This window comes from Triplophysa rosa, linkage group LG19 (genome assembly GCF_024868665.1).
Source record: "Triplophysa rosa linkage group LG19, Trosa_1v2, whole genome shotgun sequence".
Lineage (NCBI taxonomy): Eukaryota > Metazoa > Chordata > Actinopteri > Cypriniformes > Nemacheilidae > Triplophysa > Triplophysa rosa.
This window is the reverse complement of record NC_079908.1, coordinates 20,736,894-20,754,435: the sequence shown is the minus strand read 5'-3', so window position 1 is coordinate 20,754,435 and position 17,542 is coordinate 20,736,894. Positions and strand designations below refer to the sequence as shown.

Here is a 17,542-nt window from a genome sequence, read left to right as displayed (position 1 = left end):
AAAATTTCACTGCTGGGACATAAAAGTGCCCGCAGTTGCAGAAACACCCTTAAATTGAGTTAATATTTGATTTTCTGCCCACGTGTTTAACTCTCTTGGGCCTAATGCGTCATATAATTGAGTTGATTCATGTTCTTTGATGACCCTTCAATCAGACGAATGTGCAAAATTCACACCCGGGACACACCGAGAGACCGGTTTACATGTCCCAAAACACACAGAATCTCCATGACACCGCTGCGTCACGTCAGGAGACGTTTCAGAAGCAGGTAGCATGGTTTCAGTGCCCTGCGCTGTGACGGGAATGGTTTCACCCGTCACCTGTGTTACGAGTGGTTTGCCCCACTATTCAGCCTGCCTACCCTGAATGAGTCATCCTGCTCTTCCCTGATTGGCCGGTCGGGATCCATCCCGAGGGATTGCCATGCAGAAAGCTGCCAAGGCCTGACTTCATTCACAGAAACGTCGGTATGCCCGTCTGCCTCTCCATTCACAGGCAGCCCGAATCATTTGCACCAGCATCCTCTGTTTCTCTCCTCAGCATCATTCCTGCATCTCCCTGACAACACAGAGCGAGGGGCTTATGTGCTTTTTTATTGCTTGCTTTTGTCTCAGTGGAAGATACGAACCCCCCCTCTCTCTCTCTCTCTCTCTCTCTCTCTCTCTCTGTTTTTCTCTCTGTGTTTTTTCTGATTCGCAGGCAGAGAAGCGAGTCGCAGGGAGAGACCGCAGTGCGATCGCCGCAGCCGCACAAGAGCTTGTGAATGAGCACCTCTGGACATTCTACATGAATGGCTCGTTTTTTGCTGCCCTGATGTCGTGGCTTCGTTGCGTCGGCTGTTTTTTTGTTTGAATGAGATCTGACATTAGCGTTTGTGAATGGCGTTTCAGTGAGGTTGCATCTGGACGTTGTGTGTTTGAGAGGGACGTTTAATTATTCAACAAAGCTCATTCAGGAGCAAAGCTAGGCTTGTTTTTGTGCGGGATCTGGGCGATGGAATTATGATGATGTTTCGTAATATGTGAGAACGACCAGACGTGACGGGCTGTCGAACAAAGAGAATAAACTGTGTTTGTCTCGAGGTTTCAGTTTGAGCAGATTTTGTGGGGATGGGTAAGAAGGGTAGAAACGACCAGGTCGACAGGATGAAATGTCTTTGTCGGAATTCATTGTAGGTTTATATGATGTGTGATTCATGCGGTGGTTTGTCCTTTCGTAATCGATGACAGATCGTGGAACAGAGCAGGTTTATTTCGAGAGCTTGTGTGAGATGACGCTGAAGGAGTAAAATTCTGAATGTACGTCGAGAAAATTGCTGAAGTTATATGCGTACGTTCAATCCAACATCTGAATGTTAATCTGTTGAGTTTTTTAGTCTTCTGGCGGGTTTTGTTTTCAGCATCATTCTGAGGTTTCACAGGCTGTTATTTATAGGGTTGACTGAAAAAATGATGGGATTATTTCTGTAGATGTTTGACAGATTTGTTCAGTAGTTTTTGCAGGAACTGAATGAAAGCTGGAGGCGTTCCTACGGACAGAACACATTTTGAGAATTGATTGGTTCTAGCGAGCTGTAAGTGGGAGTTTTTTTGTAACAGAAAGTGCTCTGCAGTGTTGAGTGACTCTTTTGTTGAAGGGTCTCTCTCTCTCTCTCTCTCTCTTTCTCTTTCTCTCTCTCTCTCTCTCGCTCGCTCTCTCTCTCCCCGAGTGAGTCATGCATGTTCTGGGATCTGCCAGGATGCGGGGAGAGAGAGAGACATCTCTTCACTAGAGCTCTGTCTCTCTCCCTGCCATCTCTGGCCCTCCGTCTCTGTAGAGGAGCGACCTCGCCGCTGCTTTTCTCTCGTCGTCCTCTTGTCTCCATGGATTCCGCGTTTTGCGGTTTATTTTTGGTCTCCGAGCTGCTGCGCCGAGTCGGATTTTCCTGACAGCAGCGTCCAGAGCGACAGCCCTCCGCCACCGCCTTCGTCCCAGCGAGCAGCCTCTCGCCGCCTCGGGTCCAGCATGCTAAAGAAGCGGACGGTCAGCCGGGCGTCAGATGTGTCCCTTCGTGCGTAGACCAGCATACAGAGGGGAATGCTTCACCGTGCCAAATACAACCGATTCCGGAATGAGTCAGTGACGTCCGTCGATGAGCTTCTGCACGGTCTCTCCATGAATGCCAAGGTCTCGGCCGTCCCGCCGCCGCCACCCGTGGGCGACCCTCCCTATGCCCCGCCGGCCGAGGTCCTGCCCCCCGACCCCACCGAAGAGTCTGGAACCACTCTGTGCACCCTCATCAACAAAGTCTCCCACCTGAAATTCGCCAACTCCTCCGGACTGCTGGGCATCAAGGGCCTGCCGTCCGCCGTCAAGGATCTGGCCGTGTCAAAGCTCCAGGGAGGAGCAGGGGGAGGCGGCTCGTCCGCTCTCCCGGCCGCCACCGGGGGCAGCCAGTGAGCTTCGGGACCGTCGCACGTCCCGCTGGAGCCCGCCACCCTGAGCTCGGGGAAGAAGGTGAGGATGGATGAGCCTCATCCCGGCGGAGAGAGCTGGAACCCGGCCGGCGCAGGACTGGTGAATAAGCCGTGTCGAGGATGGCTGCACTCCAGCGAAAAGATTTCCGGACCTGGCGTGACGTACGTTGTTAAGGTAAGGCCGCACGCACGACTTTCCACAAATCCCCACAAAGTTCTTGCGATCCCTCCTGTGTTTTTGTTCGTCAGAGGGAGCGAGATTAGAGGCGGTGAGGACAGAATCTTCCGGTGCGCGTGCTGGTACAGAGGGATTATGTGTACATGTGGGGTTGTGCAGCTGGAAGCAAGGTCACCGGTGACCCTGCTGTAAATGTAACCGTGCTTTTTCATGCCAAATGACACAGACTGTTCTGCCACGTACATTTACAGGGCATGTGTTTTTTGTCCTACATGCGTGTAAAGGTGGGCGGTGAGACCTTATATCTTAGATCACAGCATTTTATATCACGCTAAATGCATGGTGAAAGAAATGTGATCATTTCATAGTTGGTAGTGTTCGCAAATTAAAGATGAATGAGCATTAGTGAAAGAAAAGCTTCACATTACGTCATTCTTGAGACTGGAAACATTCCAATCAATTTGAATAAAACATCAAATCAGATTGAGGTTTTTTCATTGCTGTCAGGTGTAAGTAGAATCTCAGTTGCCCTACACGTGTGTGTTTAAAAGACTTTGGTTTCATCATCTTTTCTCAGTCTTCTTCAGATGTGACTTCCGTTAAACAGGTGTTGTGGTCCAGCTGTCAGTGCGACTGGTTATGTTTTTACCTGCACAGATTTGATCTATTCAAATGAACGGCGAGTTTATCACATCAAAAGGGAAGTGCATGCAAATCGCGTAACCACGGCGACCAGTTACCAGAGCGAAAGGATGTTGTTCTGTTACTGTATGGTCTCCAAACGCCGTGACGCGTTTCAGGACAGAGGCGTTATTCTTGTTCGCATGTTAATGCAAGCGGATGAACGATTATTGATCTCTTCGAGTCAAATGTTTATGATCAGACTTGTGAATGTCGCACCTTTTTTCTGGGCGTTTGATGCACAGATGCGCTTGTATTTTTTATCAATTCAAGGCCAAGAAATGTGTTAACTATTGAGAATCGCTGGTGAATATACATTTGATCAGATATCAGTGTCTATTGAAGACATTTGTACATTTTACACATGAATTCTTTTAAATCGAATGATTCCAACGAACATCATAATACGTGAAATATGAAAATGGTGTGTTAACTACATGCTCTTATGTGGACACATTTGAAGCGTGTTTATAGACTGCGTGTATTGTATGTTTATGATCATGTAAGCATGTGCATGGCTTCATTTATCTGAAGGTGACTGTGATTCGTGACGGATGAATCATACGTTGTTTTTCACTCTGTAAGGTCAGGTGCTGTAGAATCAAAACACAAACAGTAAAGAGATTAAATCTGTATTTTTTTCCCCCTGGAAACATCATGTAAGGAAATCATGAGAGAGAGAGTATATCAATCTTTTTTTATTGAAGTTTGTTGCGTTTTTTAACACCAAAGTCGATCGCTTCCCCTGGGGTATCGCTTGTACAGGGCTGAATATGTGACACACACACACACACACACACACACACACTATGGTCCATTTCACTTAAAGGACAGCTGTTGACATTGTCTGGGTGGGCGGTCTCTCTAACACCCTATTTAGACAGACTGGATTTTAGGTAGATGTAGTCAAGTTCAACTGTGTTTGAGAATGTTGTGGTTGTTGTAAAAGGACCAAACCGAACAGTTGTGCTTCTTGATGCTGATTGGTCAGTTTTTTATTTTATTTTTTTATGGTTTACCAGCTACTGTACAGCACACATAGATAGCAAAACAAAGTGAGTTTACATGTATAGTACATGTAACGTGAAATCCATCTAGATGTGTGTTTTTTGCGGGGAAGCTAGATCAAAGATGTAGCAAAATATGCTGCCAAGCAAGGTTATTTTAGTTTACTAAAATTTTTAAAACGTTTCTGTTCATTGAAATCAAATAAAATATTGACCTACAATTATTGGAAAAACTTAAACTAAATGAAAAATTGAAATGTTGCCTCAAAAATAAACTAAAGTTATAGTAATAAACAACAACAAGAAAAAATGTAATCTTATATAGCAACATAACAAATCAACAAATAAATTATAAAATGACAAAAGCATACAGCAAAATTGTTAAACTTGAACTAAAATTAACATAAAAACTAAAAGTCTATAGATAAAAGCTAATTTAAAATATGAACAAAACTAAAATCAAAACTATAATAACTATGCTTTCTAAGTTGTGTAAAATAACGGAATGTTTATTCGTCGCTGAACACTCATCACCGTAATGCAACTAGCACTGATGCATACATTGCGATATGTGATGTTAAAATGTATGTTTTAAAATACTGCTCTCATATCTCTTTACTGTATATCTACACAAACGACCCTTCATCAGAGAGTTTAACCAAATACATGCAAAAACATCACGGCTCTCTTCCGCACTCGTTTCCTCTCTGCCGTTTCATTCTAACACCATTTGGGCAGTGAATTTTTGTTTGACGTAGCTGACAGGCATTTACAGTGTTCTCAGCGGGTGTAAAAGCAGAAAACGGTGTTACAGGCTGAATTCGTCTGTGGAGGTGAGACACTGCAGGTGAGGTGAGGTAAGACAGGTGACTCATTCATTTAGTCAAGAGAAGTTAGTTGGTGAGACTCGGTGAGTGAGTCATACAGCGGCAACAAAGATGTGTTTGATGTGATGTCACTCTTTGTGTATGATGTCATACGCACCGTTCCCCGCTGACACCTCGTGTCTGGCTGCAGATATAAAAGTGCACTGGACTCGGCATTTTAATGGGATATTTCAATGCTGCGTATATAAATAGATAATATTAAAGGAAAAAATATTACAACTATAAAATAATGTGACAATTGTTTCGATGATTTGCTTATTCGAGTTTGTGTTTATTTATGCGTGTTGTTTATTTTTAGACGATGTTCTGTGCATGTCCAACAAATCCAAATACAGTTGACTGAATTCTATCGGATGTTTGAGGTCACACATGTTAGGGGTTGAAGACTACATGGAGAATTTTGTCAAGATTGTTTGCAAATTAATGGAATCAATTAATGGTGTTTCTCCCTCTTTACAGTGGAAATGTTTGATTGTGTCTATCAATTTGTATGTGTGTGATATTATTCAGAGCTGTTAGATGTGCGCGCGCGCTCGTGTGTGTGTGTGTGTGACATTAGTCAGAGGAGGTGTGTGGGTGTAGATGTGTGTTTATCAGGTTAAGAAACGGACTGTTGGGTCGCTAAATTAAACATGAAGTGAAAATGAACCTTTTAAAGTATTAATACACATTTCTTCTCGGCACATTATTGCAAAAACTCTTTTTGAAGAGATAACATTGACAGCTAACATTCTGTTATTGTGTTTCAGTATTTGGGCTGTATTGAAGTTCTTCGGTCCATGAGATCTCTGGACTTCACAACACGATCTCAGATCACACGGTACTCTCTCTCTCTCTATCTGACTGTGTGGATGTTTGCATGCTAGTACTGATCACTAATAACAGTTTGTGTTCAACAAATACCTCAGAATATTTTTCATTTATTTACACTATTTGTTTACATGTGAGTGTCGACCTCTAACTGACTGAACTTATAGTGTCGTGCTTGTTTGAGTCGTCATTATCACTCATCACTCATCATGCATTATTACTTTGTACGACTAAAAACAATCAATAGCGCAACAATTGACCATCATGAAGTTTTCCTCTTTCTGTTGCTCAGGGGAATGTCAAGCTTTTACAATGAATTTAATCTATGAATTGTCATTACCGCCACACAAGAGTGTCTGTGAGCATTATAAATGAGCCTTTTAAAAACGTGTCTAAGCATTATGTTGTTGTGCATTTCTCTCTTAAACTACTATTTGGAAAAAAAAGGTTTGGCCACATTTATTTAAAACTATTCTGCATTTGATCGTTGTTAAGGTAACCTTGCTTCACCTTCTTTAGGCTCTCTGCTTCTTTCCTGAGGTGCATCATGGGATTGTTTTCAAATACTGTTGCATATCGTAGCTGTAAGGTGTCCAATTGTTCAGGAAATGGAAAAAAAAAAAAATTTTAAGCGATGAAATACTGTGTTCTCAAAGGCAACGAGCACTTTATAATGATGAGCACTTTTGCTTGTGATATGTGCTTGTTGGTGGTTGTTGGCTGCTCACGAGTCTCTCCTGTTCCTTCTTTTAGAACCGAGTTAAACACACAAACATAAACAAACAAAAGGGAAATGTGTACACAGACTATTTGTCTGTGGGGATCGTGAATGTTTTGGAATTAGCCTTTAAATCCTGTGAATCAGTCAAGTGTGTCCAGACTTTTTTAATTCATGTTTATGTATTTATAAATATTTATTTGTGGTTACATCACAGTTGGTCCCCGTGTGGCTCTTCTCTTTGTTGTTTCTATTAAATTGTCCTTTTTATGTTCGCATTTTTTTCTTTCTGTGTCTTCAAGCGTCTGGTGCCAGGCGCAGATTTAATGTTTCTAAAAGGAGCGCGTGTGATGTGAATGTAGCCGTGTATCCGTGTGTGCTGATGATGACTCATTGTGTAACATCAGTGTAGGAACGGCGGATGAGCTCCCGGTGGATGAGCTCCCGGTGGATGAGCTCCCGGCGGATGAGCTCCCGGCGGACACTGCTCGTTGTGTGGGCTGCTGCTCATGCAGACTGAGAGTTAGCCTTAGAAACGTGTCATATCCTCTTTATTGCCTCTGACTTCCTTTAACATCCATCTATCATCTGTCTGTTATTGAACAGTCATGTCGATGCTTTATGAAACAATGTAACAACACTGGAAATCACAGTCTATTTTATTCATTATGCTGAATAATATTACTCGTTTGTTTTGAAACAATCTAGTTCAATGTAAAGTTTGAAAGTTGTCACAGTGTGTAAGAGTATAATGAGTGTGTTAACATGGTCATCTTTATCGTTTGCGTCCTCTGTACTTTAGAAAACAGTTACTCATGTCTTCATATTCTTGTCATTTCTTTCCACAGGGAGGCGATCAGTCTTGTGTGTGAAGCTGTCCCTGCTACCAAAGGAGCTCTGCGCAAGAGAAAGGTAGAGAGAGAGAGAGAGAGTTGAGTCAGAGTTTTCTGAGAAACACTTGGATGCTGCTGGATAAAAACAAGCATTTATTTGTAAATATTTGTGCTGTATGCATTGTTCTGTTAAAGCGACACTTTTGAACTCACTGGCTCCCTCGTGTGGTTGATAAGCGCATTGGTCTGTTACCAGTGTTGTAAATAATGTCGCTGTATTCATGGCTTTCACGTGACATCACGCAGCGGTGCGGCCGCCATGTGTAGGACCGTACAGCGACATGCATCTCTCTGGGATGACGGCAAATCTCAAAGAAATGGGTTTTACGATATCCTCGTAGTACGGACCCTGCGAGGTCCCTGTTGGAGGAAAAAACATGCCTTGCAAATCCGTGGCCACAGTTTTGTTATTCGTTCCCTCGGTTCATTTCCGAAATGTATACCCACGAATAAATTCATTAACCGTGCTCACGCTTTTGATTCCTTACAAATGTAGTGACGTATTTCAGGACAAGTTTGTTTCGGATGATTATGTAAAAATACAGCATTCATTTACTTAACAGAAAGTTATGAAACATTTTTAACAGACTTCAAAGTAAAATCTAATATCAACAATGATATCAAGAAAGGTAATAAATAGGCTAATTATGATTTTTGCCATCGCGCTGACCTTAAAGGAAATGACTGTGTGTAACGTTATGCTTTTCTATTTACAGTAAAATCGCCAGTGTTAAAAAAGGTCAAATTAACACTCACAGTGTATATATATAATCCACACTCTTATACAAACACTGTGAGAGTGAATTTGACCTTTTTTAACACTGGCGATTTTGCTGTGTTCCAATATAAAAAATGGCGAGTCTTGAGATGTAGAAGGGTTTCTTTTTAATATATTTAATTTCACGTGGACTTTGCTGCGTGGGGAATGAAGTGATTGCAAATAAAGCCGAATCAATGTTACAGTAAATAGCAGAAAATCTAAAAGCCAGTGGACAGAAAACAGTAATCACGCATCTGCTGAATGCATGTTTCTGACGTGGAGCTCACGCACAATAACTCCTGCCAGTTTTGATTGTTTATTGATTGTGAAATTTCATAAAAATAATGCGAAATGCCAATACCATTAACAAATGGTTTTAATTCCTAAACAGGGAATTAATAAAAGTAAATATGTGTTTCTTTACTTAATATTGACATTATTAATTATAAACATAATAATAAATATTTCTTTAATCTAGTTTCTATAAATTCTCATTTCCATAATTAATTTCTGTAAATGTAATATGCGACGTAAATTTTAAGGTAAAAATTGGGGTGTAGTTTGCAAAACTGGGGGAATGGATGGTGAAAGCGTGAGCACAGTTTATGTATTTGTGTTGCGGATCATTGAATGACTTCTGCTGTGATCATAGAACATGCGCACAAGCATCTTTAAAACATCATGTTAAAACACACGTGTGTTGATGGGAGGCGTGTTTGTGCTCTGGTTTCACTTGAATGTGCTGAGATACTTTACACAAAATACCGTGTAATAAAAGTGTCATCAGTGTTTGATGAAGGCAGAGAGAGAGGAAGAGATGTGGATTATTGCACGTGTCGACAGGAAGAGGTGGGATGCAGAACCATGCAGATCTGGAAGAAAAAACACAAAATAAAAGGGAAAAATATAGAAAGACTTAAATGCGGCGTTTGAGGTGAAATGAGAAATAAGGCCGTGGATAAAGAGAGAACTGGCGTGCTGCAGTGTTTATCTGTGCGTGTGTGTGTGTGTGTGTGTGTGTGCGTGTGTGTGTGTGTGCGTGTGTGTGTGTGTGCGTGTGTGTGCACTGTTAGCATGGTGACTCATTCTGTACTGAGCAGCAGATATCAGCACAACTGCCTCCTGCCATGTGTGTGCGTGTGTGTGTGTGTGTGCGTGCGTGCGTGCGTGCGTGCGTGCGTGCGTGTGTGTGTGCGTGCGTGCGTGCGTGTGTGTGTGCGTGCGTGTGTGCGTGCGTGCGTGTGTGTGCACACTGTTAGCATGGTGACTCATTCTGTACTGAGCAGCAGATATCAGCACAACTGCCTCCTGCCATGTGTGTGTGTGTGTGTGTGTGATGCGCCTTTGCAGCGAGTAATGCCACCGTTTGAAGGATTGTTCATTTCCAAATGAAAGGACATGCGTGTGCGAATTGTCGGCATTTTGAAATGTTCTCACCATTTAGTGATGCAATAATTGATCTGTTTAGCACAGAATCCAGAGTGGTACAGTCAGTGTATTCTTGATTTTTAGTTTGGTATTCATCTATATTGCAGTATGAATAAAGACGGGAGATACATGTGTCCCAGATACAGTTGTGCAATTCCAGCGTTATGGATGTGACAGAGAATGCGTTTGTTACCAATATACTTGTTTGTTTATATTTTACTAAACCCTTGTTGATAGAGTCTACACATCAGAAAAATGTCAGTCTATGCACAAGTTTTCTATTATAAAAACGGGAAATAAACATGCATTATGGATGTGACAAAAAATGGACACGTTTTTTGGGAGACAACAAACTTTGTAGGATTTCTGTGAATTAAAATGCACAAACCTGAAGAAATAATACCCAATGAATAGAGAAGTGATGCCTCTTTATAGAATAATAAATAGTTACTTTATTTATTTTTTTATTTATGAGGAATATGTACCGTTAAGGATGTGAAGATCCTGAAAGTGGCACTTACCTGACTATGAAAAATCATGCTCTAAAAATAAAACAAATGCTTTAAAAACTTGAAGAGAGACCTCACATGAGTATTTGAACCACCAAATGTTGATATCTGTGCTGTAAGTATAGTATAAACCTAGGGTAAAAACATTATGTTGTCATGGGAAGGTTGACATTTTCACAGAATTGCCCAGTTCTGTTTAATGTGCTGTATAGGTGTTTTATTTACAAGAAGTGCAAAATAAGTTCAAACATAACCATCATAGCCAATGATTTCTAAAGCCATACTGTAGTTGCGTGGGAGCACTGGAATTAAAATACTTCTTGATAAGCATAAAGGACTGTGCCAATCTCTCTCTCTCTCTCTCTCAGCCTCCCTCTAAACTTCTGTCCAGTATCTTGGGCAAGAGTAACCTGCAGTTTGCTGGTATGAGCATCAATCTCAACATCTCAACCAGCAGTTTGAACCTAATGACACCTGACTCCAAACAGGTACACACACACACACGCACACACACATCTTACACACACACACTTTACACACACTCACATGAACGATGTTTGTCTGGCTGTTTCCACAGATAATAGCCAATCATCACATGCAGTCCATCTCTTTTGCTTCTGGTGGAGATCCAGTAAGACGCGCACACACACACACACACGCACACTCTCACACACGCACACACACACGCACACTCTCACACACGCACACACACGCGCACACACACACACATGTTGGGTTTCCATGTTTTATGTGGACATTCCATAGACACAATGGTTTTTATACTGTACAAACTGTATCTCATATTCCCTACCCCTAACCCTAACAATCACACACAACTGTCTGCTCTTTTACATTTTCACAAAAGTTCATTCTGTATGATGTATAAGCTTGTTTCCTCATGGGGACCAAAACATGTCCCCACAAGGACAAGGGTTTTGGATATTGCCATCTTTGTGGGGACATTTTGTCCCCATACCGTAGGGTTTACCCTTCCCAAACACACACACACGCACACTCTCACACACGCACACTCTCACACACACACGCACACTCTCACACACACACGCACACTCTCACACTCTCGCACACGCACACTCACGCACACTCTCGCACACGCACACTCTCACACACGCACACTCTCACACACGCACACTCTCACACACACACACACTCTCACACACACACACTCTCTCACACGCACACGCACACTCTTGCACACACACACACACACACGCACACACACACACACACACACACACACAATCAGTGATCAATGATTGTAATTCATATGATCATATGTAATTTCCTGAATTCTTCTTCTGATGTAACACATTTTCAAACCCTTTAAGAATGAAATCTTTCGACTGTTCTCTATGTGTAACATGTGAAACTGAAGGAAATGTCAGTTTAGGTTTGTGTAATTCTCTCTCTCTCATTTGTCAACAGGACACAACCGACTATGTGGCTTATGTGGCGAAGGATCCAGTTAACCGTCGAGGTATTTCTGTCATGTTGATTTATTGATTTGTGTCATTCGGTAGAAAATAATTTGAGTTATAAGTAAGCCCTTCATAGGTTGACAACCTGACTGGTCTGACATTGATCCCCTGAGAGCTGTTGATTTAATGGCTGTTGATGGTCCACCACAGTTTTATATGAGATCACCAGTTCTGCTCCTGCGCCGCCGGTTCGCTCTGTAACACCACATTCACAAACAGCCTCCATTGATTCATTCACCACAGACGCATTTAGCATCAAGAAATCAATTTCTCTCCGTCTCTTCATTTCATGGATCTTTGCACTTCCGGAGGTCACGTTTTCAAACTTGCGCTGTATTTTCTAATGCATTTTTGATGTCGATCCCGTAAAGAACCCTTTACACGGGTGTGAGTCAGCAAATCACCATCCGTTTTGCCATCTGCTGATATTTAATACTGCAACGTGTGTGTGTGTGTGCACGTGTGTGTGTGTGTGCACGTGTGTATGTGTGTGTGTGTGTGTGTGTGTGCGTTCATGTTTGTATATCCCGGTGGGGACCTAAACCTGAATACACACCAACACATGGGGACTCGTGTCACTGTGGGGACCAAAATTGAGGTCCTCATGGGCAAAAAAGCTAATAAATTGTACAGAACAATATTTTTTACAAATCTAAAAATGCAAAAAGTGTTCTATGATCTTTAGGTTTAGGGATAGGGTTAGGGATAGGGGATAGAATATACAGTTTGTACAGTATAAAAACATTACGCCTATGGACTGTCCCCATGGGGATAGTCAACCAAAGCCTGTGCGTGTGTGTGTGTGTGTGTGTGTGTGTGTGGGAAGGGTAAACCCTACGGTATGGGGACAAAATGTCCCCACAAAGATGGCAATATCCAAAACCCTTGTCCTTGTGGGGACATTTTTTGGTCCCCATGAGGAAACAAGCTTATAAATCATACAGAATGAACTTTTGTGAAAATGTAAAAGAGCAGACAGTTGTGTGTGATTGTTAGGGTTAGGGGTAGGGAATATGAGATACAGTTTGTACAGTATAAAAACCATTGTGTCTATGGAATGTCCCCATAAAACATGGAAACCCAACATGTGTGTGTGTGAGTATGAGAGTGTGTGTGTGTGTACCTCTTTGTCAGATTTATGGTGTCCAGGTCATATTTTACTCTAAAACAAAAAGAAATAAAAATGTTTAGGACCCCGTTTTTTAAGTCATTAAGATATAGATGCATTTTGTACTGTAAAAATAGATTTTTTGTCTCTTTTACCACCACAAATATCTAAAAATATAATTCAACTTTTAACTTGATTCAGTATTCATTTATTATCTTTTTTTCCGGAAACAATTATGGCAGTTTGCTCATTTAATTATTTTTAAGGGAACTACAATATGTTGACTTCTATGGTCAAAGTTCTTTACATTTTCTTTAAACAGATTTCTTTTGATTTGGCGTGTTATTGATGTGTTTCACGTGATTCACTCTGTGTGTGTGAGTAGCGTGTCATATTCTGGAGTGTTCTGATGGTCTGGCTCAGGACGTCATCAGTACGATCGGTCAGGCGTTTGATCTGCGCTTTCAGCTCTACCTGCAGTGTCCATCCAGCAAACCTTCATCCATGCCCGACAGGCGAGTCTCTACACAACATCAATACTGAAGCCTACTCTTTTCTCTTTCTACATACGGTCACAGAGACGAACTTTGAAGCTTTGACATTAACCTGGTGAACTCTTCATGTGGGTCTTCTGTAGGGTCATGAGCACAGATGAACCTCCGTGGACTGAAGAAGGGGAGGAGTCCGCCGATCATCATTACTACAACAGCGTTCCCGGCAAGATGCCACCACCAGGGGGCTTCATTGATGCTAGACTGTCCAATCAGACGCAAGACAACAGCCAGGTCTCCGTCCCCCGGCCATGTGCTGATTATCACACCAGACGTCTCATTATTCATACAGTCATCTCATGCATTTGATTTCTTTATTAACTGTGAACAGAATTACAGCAATAGTTCTTTGAGTGTCTTTTATTGTAAAATGCATCTTTGCACATTGATCAGTCACATACTGCCAGAAGAAAAGGTGACAGTTCCAGCAAATAAGTTAACTTGGCCCTTAACTGGCCAAACACCGGGGCAGTTGTGGCCTAATGGTTAGAGAGTCGGACTCGTGACCAGAAGGTTGCCGGTTCGATTCCCAGGGCCAGCGGGTAACAACTGAGGTGCCCTTGAGCAAGGCACCTTACCCCTACTTGCTCCCCGGGCGCTGCAGTGATAGCTGCCCACTGCTCCGGGGGTACGTGTGTTCACTACTCTCTGGATGGGTTAAATGCAGAGGTCACATTTCGTTGCCTTGTACCTTCGTACATGTGCAATGACAATAAATTGAATCTAAAATCTAAAAAAAAAAAATCTAATAAACTTCCAAGTGGACCTTAAAATAGTTTAGAACGAGACGAAACAAGCATTAAAAGTCAACGTATGTATGTCTCGTACATTGTTTTCTACAGGGCGCTGGAGTGGATCAGACATACTATCAAGGCCGACCCATGTTCATCCAACAAGGTCCAATTTCCTCTCCCTCACATTCACCTTTGTTTTCACACACTTTACATGAAAACCAATATCTGCTGCGTTTATGTCTCTCCTTTAGGGTCGTGTGATATATACAGTCTGCCTGAGGTCAAAGGTCAGACCTCGAAGCCTGGTGAGGTCCCTACGTATGTGAACACACAACACATTGACACGCAGGTGCTGGCAGCACTCCAGAGCGAGACGGACACGTCGTGTGATACGGGCACATTCGGGGCAGCTAAAGACAGTCCCAGGAAAGATCTTTTTGACATGAGTAAGAGTTTCTCATACATGTGCAGCCATTCAAAGAAAAAGTTCACCAAACTATTCATATTGTGTCGCCGCTGTCTTTCATCATGTGACGTTGTGTCTTTATTGGATTATCAAACGTGGAAAGAATCATTCGGGTCATTTGATCATGGGAGAATTTGAGGGCAGAGTTGTCACGTTAATTATAGTTCTTGTGTACTACAGCGGCCATTTTTATACGCTTTTGATATTGCAATATAGGTTGTCTTTTAGAGCAGTGGTTCTCAAACTTTTTCGTTGTAAGGCCCCCTTTGTGTAGAATGCATCGCTTTGCGGCCCCCCATATAAAGACTTATAATCTTAAATTTAACATTTTTATTTAAACAAAAACATATTCGGTTATACAATGCTGAAACATCAATTCTTTTGTCTGGTGGTCTTATTTTTCTGATGTTTGATTGCATAAAATCTATGATCAATTTCTATATTTCGTAAAATGCCACAAAATCTGTGGCCCCCCGGATCCACCTCGGGGCCCCCCCAGGGGCCACGGCCCCCAGTTTGAGAACTACTGTTTTAGAGTAGCCGTGTTTTAGGTTTATTTTAAGTTGTAATGTAACCGTGTCCTCTTTTGTGCGCAGAGCCGTTTGAAGACGCGATCATGACTCAGAGTCCAGCCGCAGGTCTGCCCGCCGCTGAGCTTCATAAAGCCGCGTCCGTGGATAACTGCAGCCCGCTGCTGGTGCGTGCAGCCGCTCTCAGAGCTCAGGAGGAGCTGGAAGACCAGGCCTGGTATCACGGAGAGATGAGCCGACGACAGGCCGAGAAACTGCTGCTCCACGACGGAGACTTTCTGGTGCGGAAGAGCACCACCAACACGGGCTCGTACGTCCTGACCGGGATGCACAACGGACTGGCCAAACACCTGCTGCTGGTGGATCCCGAGGGCACGGTGAGGGAGAGAGAGTCTTTTCCCGGCATGCTTGGCCGTGGACGCTCTGTGATCTGAGCGCAGACATGCATTCGGTTATTTATGTGTGTACTTTTGAAACTAAATCAGCTTTGTCTTCTCCAGGTTCGGACAAAAGATCACATATTTGAGAGCATAAGTCACCTGATTGGCCATCACCGTGACAACAACCTGCCAATCGTCTCGGCGGGAAGCGAACTGTGTTTGAAGCAGCCGGTGGATAGAAAACAGTGAGGACTCCTCGGATCACGTGGGCCGGGTAACCCCACCCCTCTTTCACCAAACACACTTTCTCATCGTAGAGAAGAGACGTGATGACTGTGTGACGTTTTGGAGGTGACAGGAATGACGGAGGACAGCGCTTTTTAGATCCTCATGGACCATTTGTTTCGGACGATGAGACGCGGCGCTCTCGTGGACTGAGACGTGATTCGCAGAAGTGTGTTTTACTGCGCCGGTTAAGAATCTCTATTTTTGACGGTTTTGGTGGGTTTCGGACAGCTGAAAGCGTAAATCGTAGATATAGTTTAGAAGAAAGCGACTCGATCTTAAAGAGGGTCGAAGTGAAAACTAGATTAAGAAAAACGTATTTTAGAATAAACAAAGTTTTAGTTTTGTCTATCAAGCACAACTGGATTTTCATGTTTGGTGGTAAGAAATTAGAAGAACAACAAATGTTTGAGAAAAAAATAAAGCTGTTTATATATGGGTTTATTTGAGGTCCTTTGCAGCGGCTAGTGTGCCAGATACTCTGGTAGCTTCTATCAAATCACTGTTTTATGCTTTTCAGACGGAGGACATGAATGTGTTTGCTTTAACACAAATCACACGGTGCACGTACACACAAACACACACACACACACGGCTTTAAAGTACCTACATTTTTCTATGACGTTGAAACCTGTGGCACTCGCATGACTTAAAAAGCGTAAACTTGTACTTGTGGTCATTGTTGGTAGCATCCAGAGCCCAGCGGAGGTGCTTGTGTGTTTGCTCGCGGTGTAAAATCCTTCTGCTTTCCCACTCTTCATTCCCTTGAGTTACTTCTTTAAACTTGTCGACGGTGTGTATTCCTTGGGTCGAGGATGTTTCTATCGGTCGTATGATTTTCATGGTTTGACTGTGGGCTTCACAAACAAACAGTGATATTATTACGCTTATTCTTTGGATTATTCTTTGACATTAAAGGATTATACATGAATGGCACAAGCAAGGCTTTTGTGTGTGATCAATAAGAGTCAGTGTTTTCTGAAATTGCATCATTAACACGCACTGAATGCTTCTTACTGGGAAAAAGTCATCCAACAGCAACATGAAAGCCTGACAGCATGAAAAGACACATGAAAAAAATCCAGATTATCACATAAAAAATCTTTTTGAGATGTTTCTAAATACATGTACAAGTATTTCTGTTGTATTGCTTGAAGTGAATCTGAACTTGTTTTCTTTGCTGTATTTGAGGTCTGAAAAAAATACGCCGCATCTTTTCTGTTATTTTCACCTGTTTCTCCAGTTTTCATTTTCTGCAAATAAATGCAAATACTTTAATTTGAAATTTGGGGGAAATGTTGTTAGTAGTTCACAGAATGAAACAAAAATGATCATTTTACATAGAGAATTCAGAAAAAGTGAAAATCATTTTTAAATGGTCTCTTAATTATTCCCGCAGCTATTTCATGTTTTTTATTCGATTCTGATTCAGATCCAAGAAATTAGAACCAAGATCTTGTTATTACATAAAAAGCCAACAATGTTTTTTCCCATTAAATAATGAGAGCTTTTATTTTTTCACATTACTGTAATATTATCTAAATTATGTCATGAAGTGTGTTGTGTTCATGTCATCGGTGTAACATCACGCCAGACGAGAAAAAAAATAAACAAGAATCTGATATTTCAACTATTTAAATACTGGTGAGTTGTTTTTCAAT

At 42.1% G+C, this 17,542-nt stretch overlaps 1 protein-coding gene across 1 annotated transcript; it reads left to right on the top strand.

Annotated features, from left to right (window-relative positions):
- The first annotated feature begins 144 nt into the window (after positions 1 to 144).
- Positions 145 to 16,820, top strand: shc3 (SHC (Src homology 2 domain containing) transforming protein 3). Its single transcript, XM_057360271.1, is given in 13 exon segments — positions 145 to 1,574; positions 1,710 to 2,632; positions 5,960 to 6,030; positions 7,587 to 7,650; positions 10,697 to 10,816; positions 10,906 to 10,959; positions 11,775 to 11,826; positions 13,321 to 13,450; positions 13,573 to 13,720; positions 14,329 to 14,383; positions 14,472 to 14,666; positions 15,283 to 15,593; positions 15,717 to 16,820. Coding segments are annotated over 12 exon segments (1,884 nt in total). The 5' UTR covers positions 145 to 1,574; positions 1,710 to 2,077; the 3' UTR covers positions 15,846 to 16,820.
- The last annotated feature ends 722 nt before the right edge of the window (positions 16,821 to 17,542 follow it).